Below are 17,807 nucleotides of genomic sequence, written 5' to 3'. Positions count from 1 at the left end.
TTCCTATTTACTGTAAATTCATTTGCTTTTGCGTTGCTTGGATTTCACAATAGGTCCTCAGGAAAAGGGATGTTTTTGTAGTTTTGACTTCGGGGTTGAAACAATTGTATTGTACATTTTGAGGTCATGCAAGTCACTGTATAAATTGAAAATAAAACCACTGGGAAAGTTTGAAGATTAACAGTAGTTGCCTCCATGCCTCTAAAAATGGTTTTCTGTACCATTTTCTATTCAAGGACACATGCAGATCTCCAAAATGATATAACAGCATATTTGTTACCTTATTAACTTTGTAGTTTGAAGACCTTCTCTATGTACTATCAGTCCACAGAATTTCAACTGTATAGAAACTCACATTCTTAACCCTAAACTGCCAAATCCGGATATATCTGGCACACATATACATGCCCTGTGTGCCGTGCCCGGTTATAACCGGGATAGCGTATTTCCCCAAAGTAGCAGCTTTGCGCGCGTGTAGCGAACGAACCCCGGAAGTTAGGGACTTTGGCCTTGTTCGGGGGTCTGTTTTCGGAGGTCAGCGGCCAACCCTGGAACTAATAGCATTTTATAGGGCTGGAACTGTGGCAGTTTAAGGGTTAAGGCTACACATACCCTGTCCATTCTAACAGAATTTTTTTCCTGTCTTCCATTCAGACAAAAACAAAAGTTTTTTCTTGTCCTCTAACAGAAACTGTCTTTTCTATTCACCACAGAATATAATGGCCTAGTTGACCGTGTCCTGACCATTGTGAACGTGAACATGGACCACTTGCAACTGGCCTCCTCCACGTGGGGGGGACAGTTCAGGGACGCCATGAACGTGAACGGTGGAGACGTGGAGAACGCCACCACCATGGACTACGTCATGCATTTCCTGACCTTTGGATGGAAGGTACAAAAGACATTTTTTATCTTTCCGCTGAATAAAGTGTGACACAGTGGGATGTTCTGTATGTGACAGAGAAGTCTGAGTGATTTGGAATTTTTGTAGCATTGCAGTATTGCACGGACAACTACTTGCAAGTTTCCTATAGAGCTGTGAGTGTGCATTTTCCAGGGAACAACAGGTTATAAGTAGGGCTGTGTAGTACCTAAATACCCGAAGCTGGTGTGTTATGCCAAAGGGTGGTTATACCAGCTATATAGATACAGATACAGATACCCGTACCTGCAAAATTGTTTAGGTACAGGTCCGGACCTAAACATCTGTGTACCTAAACTAACTAAAGCACTAGTGGACACCACTTTTTAAGATTACAGACAGGCAAATCCAGAATCAACTTTGACAATTGTCATAATATTGCAGTTGAAAATCAAGGAAACTTAGTTTTGAGGCTTACATTATGTAATTCTTCATTTAAATATGACAATCTACATGTTTTACAAATGTCAGGCTTTATCTATAACTTACAGATGATTGATCAAACTTGTTTGGGTACATGTTCAGGTCCGGACCTGTACCTAAACCTGTGTACCTGTACCTGTATCTAAAATTTATTTAGGTACACAGCTCTAGTTATAAGGAATAAAAATATTCATGGCTCTTGGTTGTAAATGTTGGCTCAAAAATGATGGCACACCAAATCTGAGTGTACTTTTGGCACATTTTTGACGATTTAGTCTACCAGTACAAACTGGGTGGGAATCACTCCATCATCAGGGAAATAAAGTGCCTTTCATAATCTCTTGGTTATGAACCCAACACTCTAGCTGTTACACCACACTGGCACCTATAAGGAATTATCTATATACAATTGGATGACAGGATGGTTGCAAGTTGGAAAGTAAGACGATGCATTTCTGAGGTAAAGATAAACATGATGCAACAGAGTATTGTCTGTAGTAATGACCATTTTCTGTGCCCCCCTCCCCCCAGGTCATGTTTGCCCTGACTCCACCAGTCAACTTCTTGGGTGGCTGGTTGACCTTCATTGTGTCCTTGATGGGCTTCATTTTCCTCCTGACTGTCATCATCAGTGACCTGGCCACCACATTTGGCTGTCTGATCGAGCTGGAGGACAACATCACCGCCATTACACTAGTTGCCATGGGAACAAGTTTACCGGATCTTTTTGCCAGCAGAACGGTATGCTAATCCATGTAACTTGTAGGGCAAAATGTTTTGGATGTGATAGAGTTTGTTGGTTAAGATTGAAGACAGGGATAACTGAAGTTGTGGATAGCTGTATCAGCACCAGCCAATCAGCACCAAGGACAGGTCAAACAGAACTGACCAATCACAGTCATGCAAAGAATACTGGTTATCAATCAATCAACCAATCATGAGCAAAGTTAACTGTGGTAAAAACCTAATGATAATGAAGGCTTAGGACCAAGTTTGTGCCTAGGTGCACTCAGTTTTATGTGGTGAATGTAACGGTACCATATTCAAATGAATACATATCATCTCATATGTCATATCCTCCCTACCCTCTAGCTTTTTGATGTCCCAGGGCTCTTGCTATATTTTCAATTTAAAAATCTGAGAAACAAAAAATCAAATTGGTATAACGCTTAGTCTAATGAGGCTTTATATGATAGAAAAGATAGAATTCTGAGACAGACAAGTCCCCAAAAATGACGAAGTGTCCAAATTACATTTCTGTCGAAAGTTCTTTGAATGTGTATTTTTTTGCTTGCTGAATGTATTTCATGACTGAAGAGTGTGGAGAAAGACAACCTCAAGCCAACCGTTCACACTTACGCCACATCTTCAGAAAATACGCTGGAGCCATATGTTCCCCGTTTAGGAACTTTATTCGAACCGACACACAACAAACATGTTTCACCGTGTGGCTTCCTCAGTGTTATGGGCTCAAATCTCGTATTTCATGACTGAAGAATGTTTCATTTTCCCCCACTTGTATAACAGGCTGCTCGAGCAGAGAAGTATGCGGATGCCTCCATTGGAAACGTGACTGGCAGTAACTCAGTCAACGTGTTCCTGGGTCTGGGCCTGCCATGGCTGATCGCCAGTATCTACTGGGAAGCTCAGGTATGCAGCCTTCCTTCTTACCATCCTCTAGACAGTTGATAAGCCACAAGATGTTCATACTGTCATACATGTATCAACCTAAGGCGAGGCATGTACATACCATCTAAATCAGATTATACAAGCCAATTCAAGGCCTAAAAAATACACAGTAATGCGTGCAGCTAGATTTGCAACGGTTAGCTCAGGTAAGCAGCCTTCCTTCTTACCATCGTCCAGACAGTTGATAAGCCACAAGATGTTCATACTGTCATACATGTATCAACCTAAGGTGAGGCTAGTACATACCATCTAAATCAGACTATAGAATTAGATTCAGGGCATAGAAAATACACAGTAATACTTGCGGCTAGATGTGCAAAGGTTAGCTCAGGTAAGCAGCCTTCCTTCTTACCATCGCCTAGACAGTCGATAAGCCACAAGATGTTCATACTGTCTTGCATTTATCAACCTAAGGTGAGGCTAGTACATATCATCTAAATCAGACTATAGGATCAGATTCAGGGTATAAAAAATACACAGTAATGCTTACAGCTATATGTGCAAGGGTTAGCTCAGGTAAGCAGCCTTCCTTCTTACCATCGCTTAGACAGTCGATAAGCCACAAGATGTTCATACTGTCATACATGTATCAACCTAAGTCGAGGCAAGTACATATTATCTAAATCAGACTATAGAATCAGATTCAGGGTATAAAAAATACACAGTAACGCTTGCAGCTATATGTGCAAAGGTTAGGTGTGGGGAATGGCTCTGGTTGGCCAAGGGAATGGCTAACTTTGTTATGATTAGGGGTGGGTACCGGCACAGAAAATTCAGGTCCGGTTCAGGTTCAGAGGATCAGGTCCAGGCCTGGACCTGAACCTGATTCAGTATGTGAAAACATGGGCGATACTCAAAACAATTGTCCATTTTGCTACAAATAAATCTGTTTTGTGGGGTATTCGACTTCCACTGGGATTTTACAATCCTACAAGGCTAACTGCTCCTGCACGATTGACAGTAAAACTTGGTAGAAATGACAATAGGCTCTACTCTCTTGTTATTTTCTTCAACAGGTAAGCTCTAAAACATGTGAATTCCTGATCATATCATCAGATTCTGTTCATTTTCCAATTGTTCCAACATCCAGTCCACCAAATTTTTTTAGGTCTGTTTTTTCCGGACCGGTCCAATAAGAAAAAACGGTTTTGTACCGGTACACCGAACCGGTACCTAGCCCTAGTTATGATTCAACACTCCCACGGGAAGGTAGCCTGGGTGCCATCCTCCATAGAAACTACTGGCTCAAAATTTTTGCTTGCAAAGTCCCATGGATAGCAAGCATAAAGACTGAGGCAGCTATTACTATGAAGGACGGTATCCAGGCTAACAGGAGGACCCTGGCAAACAGAAATCATCCCCTTTAGCTGCCAGGAAGCTTCCCGTTGTATACTTCAATGTAACAACTAAAATATCAGCACTTTTTTTAGCAAAAAAAAAATATAGGAATGACGAAAAACAACCTTAACAATCAATTGAAAGATATATATGTGTAAATAAAATTGAATGGAAAAAAGACACTGTGAGAAGAAAGAACATGGCTGAGAGTAAAAACGTTTTATACAGCTCTCATTGCAATGATTATTTGCGGTCTACATGAAGGTCTGCCTTTATCATATCACAATTTTAACATTGAAATGAAAATGCTCGAAGATAAATGACGAGAATTCCTTTGTAAAAAAACACAATACTATAGGCTTAACTATATCTAGAAATAGATCCAATTGTCCCCTGCAATTAATGCCCAGTCATCTTGGTGAAACTAATCTTGGGCCGACCCAAGTCTCATAAAGAATTCATGATGATGAAAAGATAACGCTATTTCTGACAACCTGGCCTCACCCTATAAGATACAAAATTGAATGACAGAGGACCATCACATCATTCACTTCCACTACTCCCAGCGTAATTGCATCGGTTTTGTTGCATGTTGACGTGCAAAATGCGCATAAAAAGCTTTACGACGATCGAAGAATGATCGTTCTACACAAAGAAGATGGAATTGGGTGGGGCTATATGATAAACTGCTAGCGTCATCTCCAAGAAGACTTATGGATTGCAGACAGAGAGGCTTTTATGATGATTAAAACATGATTATATATTTTACTGCAACCAATTTTGTTGTGAGTCATACAAATGTCAACACGTGTGACTCACAAGAAAGCTGATGGGCTGTTTTTGCATAGCAACAAGCTCATTTGTAAAGACGGCTTTTAAATGCTGTTACAAGCAGCTCAAAAACATTACCTGTTGAATACAAAGTTATAATCTTGCACTTTGAAGGTAATTTTGGAGCAGCAGTGAAAAGTGAGACACGTTTTAGACAGTCTTATGTAGCTCTGAGCCATAGAGTTCTTAAAAAGCTTCAACAAATCATGCAGAATGCTGTTTGGCACTGTTGCTATGGACTTTCATCCCACCAAAATGACTCTCAGCTGCTACACTCACCAAAATGCTTCACATTTTATCCCAATGCTAACATTAAAGCCTATTTTGTATGGCTCACTCACAAATGGAAAACACACTTCTCATCGCATTGATGCCGAGTCCTATCTAATATATACCCATGCACACAGTTGTGTAGTCGAAGCTGGTTATTTTTGACTGAATGATCAAAGAAGGCACTTTGTGATGTTAGAAAGGGATTTTGATAGCCTTTCCTGTGAAGGGAACATTTGTTCACAGCTGCTGGTACAAATGCCAAGCATATATATGTACATACAGACTGTCAAATTCATTCTTTGGAAACATTAAGCTACTGCTGATACCAAGATCAGAGCCCTAAATTAGTAACATAAAGTAAAGTGTCAAACATGCTGTAGAATGATGTTTGATTCTACTGTGGATAGCCTGGCCGCAAGTAAAGTATGATAATATTTGTAGAAAAATGTGTGCAAAAAATGGAAAGTCTAGTGTAACAGGTTTGCAAGGTGTTAGCAGGGCTCGAAATTCATTTTTGGGATTAGGTGCACTGGTGCACCCAGCTTAAAAAAATTGGGTGCACCAACAAATTTTTGGGTGCACCACTTAAATTTAAGTTATAAACTAGTGATAAAACTTAGTTACAAGCCATCAAATTCTTATACAAGTACAGTGATAGACATCTTTATTATCTTTCTAACACTTAGATGTCAAGAATATGATATATAAGACTTAGTATACTTTGATATCTTTACATACACAAACCTAAGAACATATTTGGGTGCACCAAAAGATTGGGTGCACATCTCCAATTTTGGATGCACCTGGGTGCACATGCACCCAGTATTTCGAGCCCTGTGTAAGTCATGTTGTCAAGTTCAACAGTGCTAAGAAAATCAATTACCTTCTGATGTACAGTATATCTACTGGTGCATAAAGCATTGCAGAACAAAAGAAAGGGCAAGAGAGCATACTTAGGGATAGGTCTTGATATCAAAATTTTGCTATATCCTTTACAAAGGTAGCAAAAACCTCATAAAAACAGCACCCACATTCTTGAATCCTAGTGCAATCACTTACATTCATCTTAGGGGTGCCTAAGCATTAGCACAAGGTTTATGAAATTTGTAAAAATTCATACATGAGAAAACAGACAAATCTTATGGGATATGTAGTCTTTTTCCTTCCTTCTATAGTGATTTGTGCACATCCCATAAGATTTGCATGTTTTTGCTTTGTGATTTGTGCCTTTGTCATAAAATTTGTACAAATGCGTCTAATACTAGTAATAGGCACCTCTGACAGTGTCTAAAATCAGCTTTGGAGGATATATATCTGAAAGGTTTCCTTATTGCCAATTAGAGACTGTGATTCCTATGTGTTTCTCATGAGTTTCATGGTAATCAATCACTCCTAGGAGGAGAGCATAGCAGACAGCAGGCTGGCAGGTCCTTGTGTTTCTGTGGGTGGAGCAATTGGTCATGGAGATTAGCTATGTTTTAGCTGTGTATCCTTCAGTCATACATTGGAACCACAATAGAAAAGTGCCCCAGTATGTGTCTACTGTATGACTGAGCTTGTGAGGTCAATAATGTCTTAGTACATGTTGTAATGTGATGTTTTCTCTCCATATTCTTTTAGGGGGAAAAGTTTGCGGTTCCCGCGGGTTCCCTCGCGTTCAGCGTGATGGCGTACTCCATCTGTGCGATCCTGTGCATCATCATCCTGGTCATTCGCAGGATCGTTCCCGCCTTCGGAAGGGCGGAACTCGGAGGAACGCCAAGTCTCAAATACGTTTCCTCGGGGTTAATGGCGTCGCTGTGGGTTTTGTATATCGTCTTAGCTATTCTAGAAACCAAAAAAGTTATCGTTGTTCCCTTGTAGAAATATTATTTGAAATCTACATAATTTATGATTATGTTTTTCATAATCTTTTCATATCTCCTGGCACTGCTAATTAATAATATGTAAACTTTAAAGCATAGAACAATCATGTTTTTATCATTCGCCTTTTGTACTTTCTTTAAAATGTCAATTTTGGAGGAAGATATAACTGATATTCCAGAAGTATTTCTGTCATGATTTTCAAACTTTCTCAGAACAATATTTTAGAATGCTAGTTCACCTTTATCTGTGGGTAACCTATATCCATTGTTTTTGAAAAACAGCTGAGGGTATTTGGGGATATCAAGTCTACAGCAATATCTTAAATATTGAAACTTGAAACGTTAACTTCAACTTAATGTTCCTAAACGTCCTGTTTTAAAAAGATAATGGATATAGATTATCCTGCTATCTGCGTTATCTGATGACAATTTCTCTATAAGTCAATATTTCATTATTGTAAGTTGTTAAGGATACATAATCACATGAAAGACTTATCTTAATATAAAGCCAAGAATATTACCAATCTATTTTACTTTAAGGCATGATATTGTGTGTTGCCGTGTGTTTCATTAGATTGTACATAATTTTATCATGTATACAGAGATGTGTTCAAAGCATGAAATTTATTGAACTACTAAGTACTACATTAATATTTTATTGTGTGTTTCCATTACAAATTGTATATGTAGGTAAATACAAAAAAATGTAAGTCTTGAGTTACACATAATCCTAAGACCACATCAATTTATACTTCTTGGTTACAATATTTACTTTGATTAAAGGCCAAAAATCAGAAACTATCATTTACAAATCAAAGTAGGATACATGTCAACTACTTATTTTGGCATATTGCTCATATTTCGAGTTTTAGAAATTGTCTGCCCTTTTTGTTAAAATCTCAATCATCAAAGTTGCTCTGGTAACGGTATTTGAGTCCATCACTTTCATGCAAAAGACGAAAACCAAGAAAACAAAATTGGTGCGGCCTAAAAATTGTTTTGCTGATTAACAATCAGAATTTGAAATAAAAAGCACAGTTGCTTTTTTTTCTTAAAAGCAACTGTTGAAACAGCATCATTGTAAATATTGTAAATACAGATGTGCAGTGTTTTAACTTTTGATTTTGATTATTTTTGTGGATATATTTATTGCAATAATACAGCATATATTGTCCCAGCAGACTGTGATGTTTTACTCTGATTATGTCTAAAAGATGCCGCAATCAAGTTTATCCTAGTAGTGCTATCAAAAAAGATGGCCAAACTATGCATTAACAATGTAGCCCTACCCCTATATCAACTTCTCAACGCTCAATAAGGCCACAGCAAGTAAATCTATTGGTTGGCATCCCTGCAAAAATAATGAGATAGCGCAAACAAAAACAAGATGGGTGAAAAAACAAGATGGCTAAATCTTTAAAATAGTCACCATAAACATTGTAACAAGATTTGAAGTGACAAAACGTGGCATCACAGCTAACAAGGCATTTATTCCTGTATTAAAGCAGTTAACTACCGGTAAGTGAAGTAAAAGTGATACTAGTGTGGTACACTGGTATCACTTGCCAAGCTGGCAACTACAGTTATGGCTTCCATATTGGTGGCACTTTTACAACAGTTACTGTACAAGTTTCACTTCTGCAACAGTATATTCATGGCTCCCTCCCTAGTGTCACTTCTGTATCATTATTAGGCTACAACACAACATGTTTGCCTAATTTGGTCTATCTGACCATCCCCGAGGAGGAAAATAATTCTAATGTTTTTTTATGAAGTCAGGCCAAAATTAATGAACTCTGATGTCATCCATAAAATTTACTTGCTCTGGCCTAAAGTCAAAATCATACTATAGTCCCATGGACTCTGAAATTGTATTTTTGGTAACATCCCAGGGGACTAAAATGGAATTATCATGTGATTGGTAGTTTGATAACGAGATCAAGCCTTGTCCTTTGCTCTGCAACCTAAGATTTATCAGTTTTACTGTCCCTCTACCTATATTTGATCATCTCTTTTGAAGAATGACAATCACATTAAAGGCTACAATTCTCTTCATCAGACTAACCCAGTCACGACGTTTTTGAAACGTAAAAGCTTTTCTTTGCCATTTTGGTAATTTTGACCGTATATCTGAACACAGAAACGGTATATAGACAGATTGGTATATATACTTCTTGCATTCCAGTTTGTATCTATAAATGTTTGTACATTTCAAACAACTAATATCTATTGTGCAATTTTAAGAAAAAGGACTACAGACTTTGTGCATTTTCATTAAAATTGTTTTTTGGTCACACAAGTGGTATTGTCATATGGAAAAATCAAAGTATAACATTATAAAGAATTAACTTTTAAAGCCACACCTACAATCTTGATTATGAGCTGTTTAAAAATTCAATTGTTTATCACTAAATTGCCTTTATGTGTACAAAATCTGTATCAGGAATGTCTTGTGAGCTTTTATCAAGATATTAATTTTTAATCATAACTGATAGGCTATCGTTGCACATACGAATCTACTTTACATTTCTCATGATCATATGTATACTGATGCTATAGAATGATATTATTACGAATGATTCATAACCAGCTGTCTTTGCAAAGTCTTTTATCAAACTGCGTTTTGACAATAAAAGCAATTATTATGTAAGTGCCTCTTGTGGGTTTACATCTTTAACTTTCCCTTAAAAGAAAAGTATGGCAAATATTATAATACAAATAGAAACATGTAGATATTGTTGGTTAAGATTCTGAAGATTCTTGAATGCATGTGTCACTTTTGAAGAGATACAGTCTTATACTTTCTTTATACAATAGAGACTGTTCTGAAATATTTGTGAAATATGCATAGTTCAGTCAAACCATATTGCAGCACTTTGCGGAATATAGTTATTGTAGAAAATATTATCATGTTTGTGCAAGTCTTTTGTTTCATCTTCAATCATAACTTTACATGGTGATGTCATATCAAACGGATGTTTTCAGTCATTGACATTCTTCATCAAGCAAATGCCCTGCAGAAAGCACACAGAAATGCAAGAAGAGGTTTTGAACTTAAATAGATAGAAAAAGAAATAGTGACTCTGCATATTAAGAGAACCACAATTCTCATCATATCCATTCTCAAATGCAACAACACAGTAATGTACTATTTGGTATAACGCTAGTTCACCTTTATCCGTGGGGTGACCTTTATCCATTGTCTTTAAAAACAGCACATTTAGGAGTATTAAGTCTGCTGACAGTGGTTTCAAATTTGCAATATTTCAAACTGTTCCAATTTGAAACCACCATATATGCGTTCATATCCCTAAATATATTTTTTTGTTACAATCAACGAATATAGGTTACCCTCGGATAAAGGGGAACCAGCGTTAGATACAGCCTTTAAAGTAACGGATACATATTGAATGTAATTATGAAGAAACCAAGTCACTTGTCTTGTAGGAAAACTTTGACTCAGTAGTGTACTTCTGTGTCATGCCATACAGTATGAACTTAATATTCATCCAAATATAAATTTAGTATGTATACCACTTTCTATGTATTGTACTTTGTTCAATACTAGTACTGTATGTAATGGCATTGCAGTCTAACACTACCACGATAGATGTCTTTTTTTGTGTGCTAAATGCTACGGAATATGTAAATACATCTGGTGAGTCATACATTTTACCAAACCAGAGAAAGCTTATGTCTTTTGCTGGCAGTGTTTTCACAAAAGGGACATCTAGTTGGAAGATACCAACATCTTTGAAAAATTGAGATGAGTACTTATTGTTTTTCACTGACTAGTACTGTAAAGAAATGTGTACTTAGATATTCTGTACGGTGAGAAGCTGACAATTTTGTCAAGATTCTTTCACGAAGTGACAGAGACTAAAAAAGTTTGACATAAAATTATATTCACAAATCATTTGCTTCATTCATTTGTTATATCACAAAAGTGAGGAGAGCGTATTTCAGAAAAAAGGTCAAGATTTGAAGAAACATAATTATATTGTGGATCTACATGACTGTATTTCTTTGGAAAGTGTTTGTAAATTTAGAAGATCTTACAACATTTAATGATGATGAAAAGAGCACAGTACTGTTGGACAAACTTTGCTATTTTAGTTATCCTGCAATAAAGATGCACACAAACGAGTTACGTCTGCAATGGTCTTTTACATTTAGGATGGTGTTTTCAAGCATGTGTAAGATTTATAATGTTAAGCTTCACAATTGGTCTAGCCTATTAACTACCATTTCTTCTTCAAACACACACATACACTGTATGTATAATATACATGCTTTTGTGTTTAGTGACCAGCCCCTTCAGCTTTGTCCTGCCACTTGTTACATAATGCGATTGAAAACCACAAGGTGTCGGCTACTTTTACCTAATCTCGAACCAGATCCACGGTGCATAATGTATAGTATCAAACCTGCCCGTTTGACTCCCTTGGCCAGCTACACTCCTTGGTCGCAGCTTTGAAACTATCTTATGGCACTGTAGGATCTGCTTGGAGATTAACTTTTACCATCTTGGTAATCTCCAAGCAGATCCTACGGTGCCATAAGATAGTATCAAAGCTGGCCAAGGAGTGTAGCCGGCCAACAGAGTCAAACGGGCACCGGAGAAGTTTGATACTATACATTATGCACCATGGATCTGGTTTGAGATTACCATCTTGGTGACAGCTCTCTGGTCCAGATCATTGACTTTATTTGTTTGGAAGGGAAGAAGGAGAGGAAGAAACAACCTCCTGTAAAGGTAGATGTAACTAGACTAAGTATGGTCTAAGCCTCCTGAGAAACACATCCGGAATAACAAAATTTACCTGGAAGAAAGGACTGTTTCAACTCTTCCTCCCACACACATGATCCCTTTTCCCACATGGGCCACACTGCCTTAATCTTATGGATGACATCCATGAGCACATTTTTTTGTTTATTTGTTTATTAAAATTCCCCACACAAGTGGAAGGGGCGGGGGAACAGGTGGTGACACCTTTGCTGGCCCTCGCCCCGACATAAAAATACAATAGATAACGCAGATAAGATTGATACAAAACGACATTAATAATCGATCAGACTAACGAGCCCTTAAGTCCTGGCAGGAGGCGCACTTACATGCAGTAGACCAGGTACAGAGGTTATCGGTTACAAAGTGGCTTCTGAATCTATCAACAGTAGATTTCACAAGTAGCTGTTTGAAAGACAATAGGTCGGACTGGTGCGACGACACAGCTCCTATGCTGCGAACTGTGACATCAAGCTTGTTCCATTCGGTAACTAACCGTGGTACGTATGACATAGCAAATGTAGATGTTTTACAGCGACATGGCATCAGCATGAACGACCGACTACTCCTTGTTGGTCTGGCAGAAAATGATACATAGTTAGACAGGTCCAGATCATTCATGTTGGCTAGGGACTTAACAAATAGCATGATATCGGCGATCTCTCTCCTGTATGAGAGAGGTAACATGTTGAGACACAGTAATCTATCTCTATAGTCAAGATCACCGGCATTTACATTGTCATTGGCACGCAGAATGAACTTAGTCACCCGTCTCTGCACGCCTTCCAACAGACACATGAGATTACGTGACAGTGGAGACCACACAGGGCAACAATATTCAAGTACTGATCTAACAAGTGAAACATACAGTGCCTTGCGCACCTCCAGGCTGGAATCGAAGCCTACTGTGCGTATGATAAATCCTATCATAGAATTGGCTTTCTTTACAATGTTCACAATATGGCTGTTCCACAACAGGTCAGACTGGGCAAGAACTCCCAGGTCATTCATACTACTGACTGTGGACAGTGCAATGTCAGACATATGGTATGTAAATGTTATTGGGCTCTTGGAGCGAGTCAAACGGAGCACCTTGCACTTCGAGGGGTGGAATGACATACCCCACCGAAGGCTCCAATCATACATAGACGAAATATCGGCCTGTAGTTTATGACAGTCATCTAGGTTGCGAATCTCTCTATAGCATTTCGAATCGTCAGCAAACAACGCTACAATGGAGTTCTTTGCAGTGCTAGGTAAGTCATTAATGTACAGTAAGAATAACATTGGGCCTAGAATTGAGCCCTGAGGTACACCGGAAGTAACGGGTAGCCACTCTGAGTGACTGCCTTCAACCACCACTCGCTGCTTTCGGTCAGTAAGGTATGAGTTAAACCATGACAGCAGTTTACCGTTAAACCCATACATCTGTAGCTTGTGGAGCAGGCGGGAGTGTGGAACCGAGTCGAACGCCTTGGCAAAGTCCAAGAAAAGCATATCGACCTGCCCACCTCTGTCTAGGATTGTCACATTGATTTTTGCCTTCGCACATGTTTACGCACGGCGGGGTTATAACGCCCCTTACGGGCTGACATACCCTTTTGCTGGCTAATTACAAGACGGGGATGCGCCAGGTCTCCCGTCCGGGTGATTTGAAGTGAATCACCAACTCCAGACAGAAGGGTTTGCTCCATCTCACACCGCACCATTGCACGTGTGGGGGTTCTTTAACGTGCATGGGGTGTGACTCTCCCCATACACGGGACCTCCACAGGATCTTATACTTGCCAGAGAAACTGCTCTCCAGGATAAGTGGGCACATGGTCAGGGTATGGGGCCACAGATCCCAACAAAAGCATTATTGAAATGGTGACAATTGTCTCTTAAGACTCACAGTCTAATACTAGAGGTAAACGTAAGACAAGAGAGAGAGAGAGAGAGAGAACTGGTTTATTTATTTAAACACACAATGTCAGGTACAAGATTATAGTCCGAGGACTAAATTGCCTCGTACAGTGTACAAGAGAGGCTGGTGCTTAGGAGTATAACAATGGAATGTCCTGCCTAAGTGCATTAATCTAATTATACTTTCACAATCACAATTTCCACTAAACTTTACAATTTAGAAGTGTGGATCTACACACCCTCAAGTAAATATATATCTATGTCAATAATAAAACCAATCTCATTCGGAATGATTAAAATGTGACACTTCAAAGCAAACCAAGCATAGGAAAGAATGGACTGAATATTTAATAGACCTGTGTTTTTATAGACGCATTTTACTTGCTGAATTTTTTTTTTCCCTCACAGATTAGTTTTGGGGTCTCCAGAGGATGCCATCCATAAAATTAAATCTGTGTGGCCTTACTTAGCATGGAGTATCAGCTCCCACAGTGAACACCTTACAAAGAGGCAGCAGCTGAACCTTGCCCTAAATACCCCACATCAAAGAAAACCAACCCACGTGTTTCCGCAAGGTGTGTAAAATAAGATGAAGATGCACGCTGCATTTCTTATAAGACCTTGGAAGTAGGTCAGAGGTTTCTCAGCTGTTCCATTACTTTCCCTTTCGACATAAAGCTGGGATTTGACTAATAGAAGATGTGTCAAAAGTAATCGCTGGAAATATGGCAAGTGTTTTCCTACTTGGGGGCTCCTCATAGATGAGAGCTCAATGGATCATCTGTAGTTACAATTTGTCATCAGTATTACAGTCAAACCTGCCCAAGACGACCACCCGGGGGACCGGGAAAAAGCGGTCGATTTGGACAGGTGGTCGCTGAGAAGAGTATCGACTCAAAACATGCCCGATGCAAAGTATAAATGGTTTCCGTTGTGTTTAATGGCAAATAGCAAGCACACTGCACGCACGCAAGGAAGCGAGGTCTTTAATGTCAAATACAACACGCACACTGTAAACTGTAAATTTAACCCCAAAATCCGACGCAAACCGGCCGATTTCGGCACAAAATCGAGCTAGTTATCATCAAAGATCGATGAAAACCTCAATTTTGAAAATGATGCGGTCGTTATGGGTCCCAATTTGGGCCAGTCGCGGTCGCGTTGGCCAGGTGGTCGTTGAGAAAAGGTCGCTTAATGCTGCTTACGTCAATGGGAAAATAAATCGGGACCGAGAAAAAGCGGTCGAAATGGCCAGGTGGTCGCTGAGAAGAGGTGGTCGCTCGGGCAGGTTTGACTGTACTTGTGTACTTTCCTCACAACAGCACAGAACCCAGCTGGTCATGGAACTGAAACTTATCATCAGCTTATATAACGTTATCCCTCCCATTGAAAAAAAGAAGGCAAGCTACTCCTCTGAAACCAACGATTTGCAAAATCTGCACCAGGTTGAAATTTTCACAGTGTTTATGTTTGCTTTGACCAAACAAACCTCTTTACTACAAACTTAAACCATCGCAAAAATTCTTGTTCTGTCTGCTGACCCTCTCCCTTGTCTAAGCAATGCATATAATCATAACTACTGTACATTATACAGTTACTGTATTAATGTGTTGGTATTGTTTTGGAGACACCTGTTACATTGAATATGCACAAATACACTTAGGCACAATTGAAAGCAAACCCGATATTCATACATTTGAATACATATTTACAGTTACTGTGCTGTATTAGCAGTACAGTCAAACCTGTCTATAGCGGCCACTCAAGGGACCGGACAAATTTGGCCACTATAGACAGGTGGCCTCTGTATAGAGGTGGTAACTTGTAGATAAAATACCCAAGGGACCGACAAAAAGTGGCCACTATGGACAGGTGGCCCCTCTGTAGAGGTGGCCCCTAATACAGGTTTGACTGTATATTGATAAGCCCAGCACTGTCAAAACGACTGCTCTATACATTTATAGCGGCCTTGCCAAGTTGCTTGTATATAATCTGTAGACATGAGGCTGTGCACTAACGCTAGTTCACTTTTATTCGCGGGGTAACCTTTATTCATTGTATTTAGCACCAGGGTATTTCGGGATATCAAGTCGACGGACGGTGGTCTCAAACTGCATTATATTGAAACAAATGCAATTTATAACCATCGCTTATCAACGTAATATCCCTAAATACCCTGTTTTTATGTACAACGGATACAGGTTACCCTTTGAATAAAGGTAAACTAGCGTTACCAGTATCTTGATTTCTGAATGGCTGTCCATGAAGCAACCAGTTCCCATCATTTGTCTGTAGTACTTCTTTTGCTTCAACATTCAATTTTCCCCCTAAGGCAAATTAAAGCCATCTACAGTATATCATTCCATATTTAATGTGTGGTATGATCACTCTATCACCTTTAGCATGGGCCAGAAAGCAAACCTAACAACCAAATAAGCCATTAAAAAAGTCTGTGTTACAACATCGTTTGAGCACATGTACAACACACACTCACATGCAAATATACCCTGGAAACCAGACTTTTAGCTTAGGCCAAGGCAGGTCTTCCCGAGGACCTTAGATAAGCACTCCAGGGATTTGTCATTCGGGGAGAGTTTGCCGGCCTAAGGCCACACCAATTTAATTTCTTGGTTCACGGATTTTTTCATAAAGAATATGGAGCGAGAGGGCGAAATAAAAATAAAAATTGTAAAATGGTTGGGGTAAAGGTAATGGCTAAATCCAAAACATAAAGAAAAAAAGTTTTCAGCTTGATAAAAGTACAAAAACACTATTTTTGTACAGTAACAGCACCTGTACCCACACTTTAAGGAGCTTATAATATAAAGGCCAATTTGCTACACCAGAAAGTTGGTGAATGGTTTCATTTATGGTGAAAATTTGCTGAGTGGTAATTTTTATTTTTTTTCCCAAAAAATAGGAGCGAGCGAATCCATGAACCAAGAAATTAAATTGGTGTGGCCTAAGCTACATGTAGTCAACGGCCAGCCGGCCCTGGTTTAAGTCTGGTTTCCAGGGTAATGCAAATATGTCCTAGCCAACTAACGTTAGTTCACCTTTATCCGCGGGGTAACCTATATCCGTTGTGTTGCTAAACAGGGTATCCAGGGATATTAAGTCGATAGACGGTAGTTTCAAATCGTAACTTCAGTTACTATTTTCAAAATATTGCAGTTTGAAACCATCATCTGTCGATTTGCTTTCCCTAAATACGGTTCTTAAAAAGAACGGATAAAGGTTACCCTACGGATAAAGGTGAACTAACGTTACATCTACATTGCATTGAATCATAACGTATTGTCCTTGTGCATTGACAAACTGTCTCCTAGTCGCCTGCTTCCTAAATACTCAGGTCACTGGAAATAACCCGATAACAGCCTGGGCAAAGTGTTCAATCAATATATTATACTGTGCCTTTTTTCCTGTTCTTGGTTTTCCTTTTGCTATAATTCAAACATACTGTAAGACTGATTGAGTTGCACAAGGGCAGGTCAATATTAGTTTTGGATGACATCCAAGTCTGGCAGGTTTCTATGGAGGGTCCCTCTCCACTGGGAATGGTCACGTAAATTTCCAATGATACATACAGACTGCTGAGACCAGGAATAAATGTATGAAGAAAGGAATTATTTGTGTAACGTTTGTTTGTATTGCATTCCTGGTAAACCGCTTTATGGCAGAAAACACCAGGTTTGTATTGACCCAGTACAGACAGATGTAGTTGATCCACTCACACTGGAAGAACCTCTACTCTTTTCTACAAATGTGGTGGATT

At 39.1% G+C, this 17,807-nt stretch overlaps 1 protein-coding gene across 9 annotated transcripts in view; it reads left to right on the top strand.

Moving 5' to 3' along the window:
- The window catches only part of LOC118429163 (sodium/calcium exchanger 3-like), a 64,837-nt gene extending 56,349 nt beyond the window's left edge, over window positions 1-8,488 (top strand). For all 9 annotated transcript variants that reach the window (XM_035839601.1, XM_035839602.1, XM_035839604.1 and 6 more), the window contains 4 exons: window positions 714-892; window positions 1,877-2,086; window positions 2,873-2,995; window positions 7,097-8,488. In XM_035839601.1, the coding sequence (XP_035695494.1) occupies window positions 714-892; window positions 1,877-2,086; window positions 2,873-2,995; window positions 7,097-7,339 (755 nt within the window). In that variant the 3' untranslated portion in view covers window positions 7,340-8,488. The remainder of the gene's footprint in view (window positions 1-713; window positions 893-1,876; window positions 2,087-2,872; window positions 2,996-7,096) is intronic.
- Window positions 8,489-17,807: the final 9,319 nt, after the last annotated feature.

This window comes from Branchiostoma floridae, chromosome 13 (genome assembly GCF_000003815.2).
Source record: "Branchiostoma floridae strain S238N-H82 chromosome 13, Bfl_VNyyK, whole genome shotgun sequence".
Classification (NCBI taxonomy): domain Eukaryota; kingdom Metazoa; phylum Chordata; class Leptocardii; order Amphioxiformes; family Branchiostomatidae; genus Branchiostoma; species Branchiostoma floridae.
Note: the sequence above shows the minus strand (reverse complement) of the source record. Positions and strands in the feature narration are given on the sequence as shown.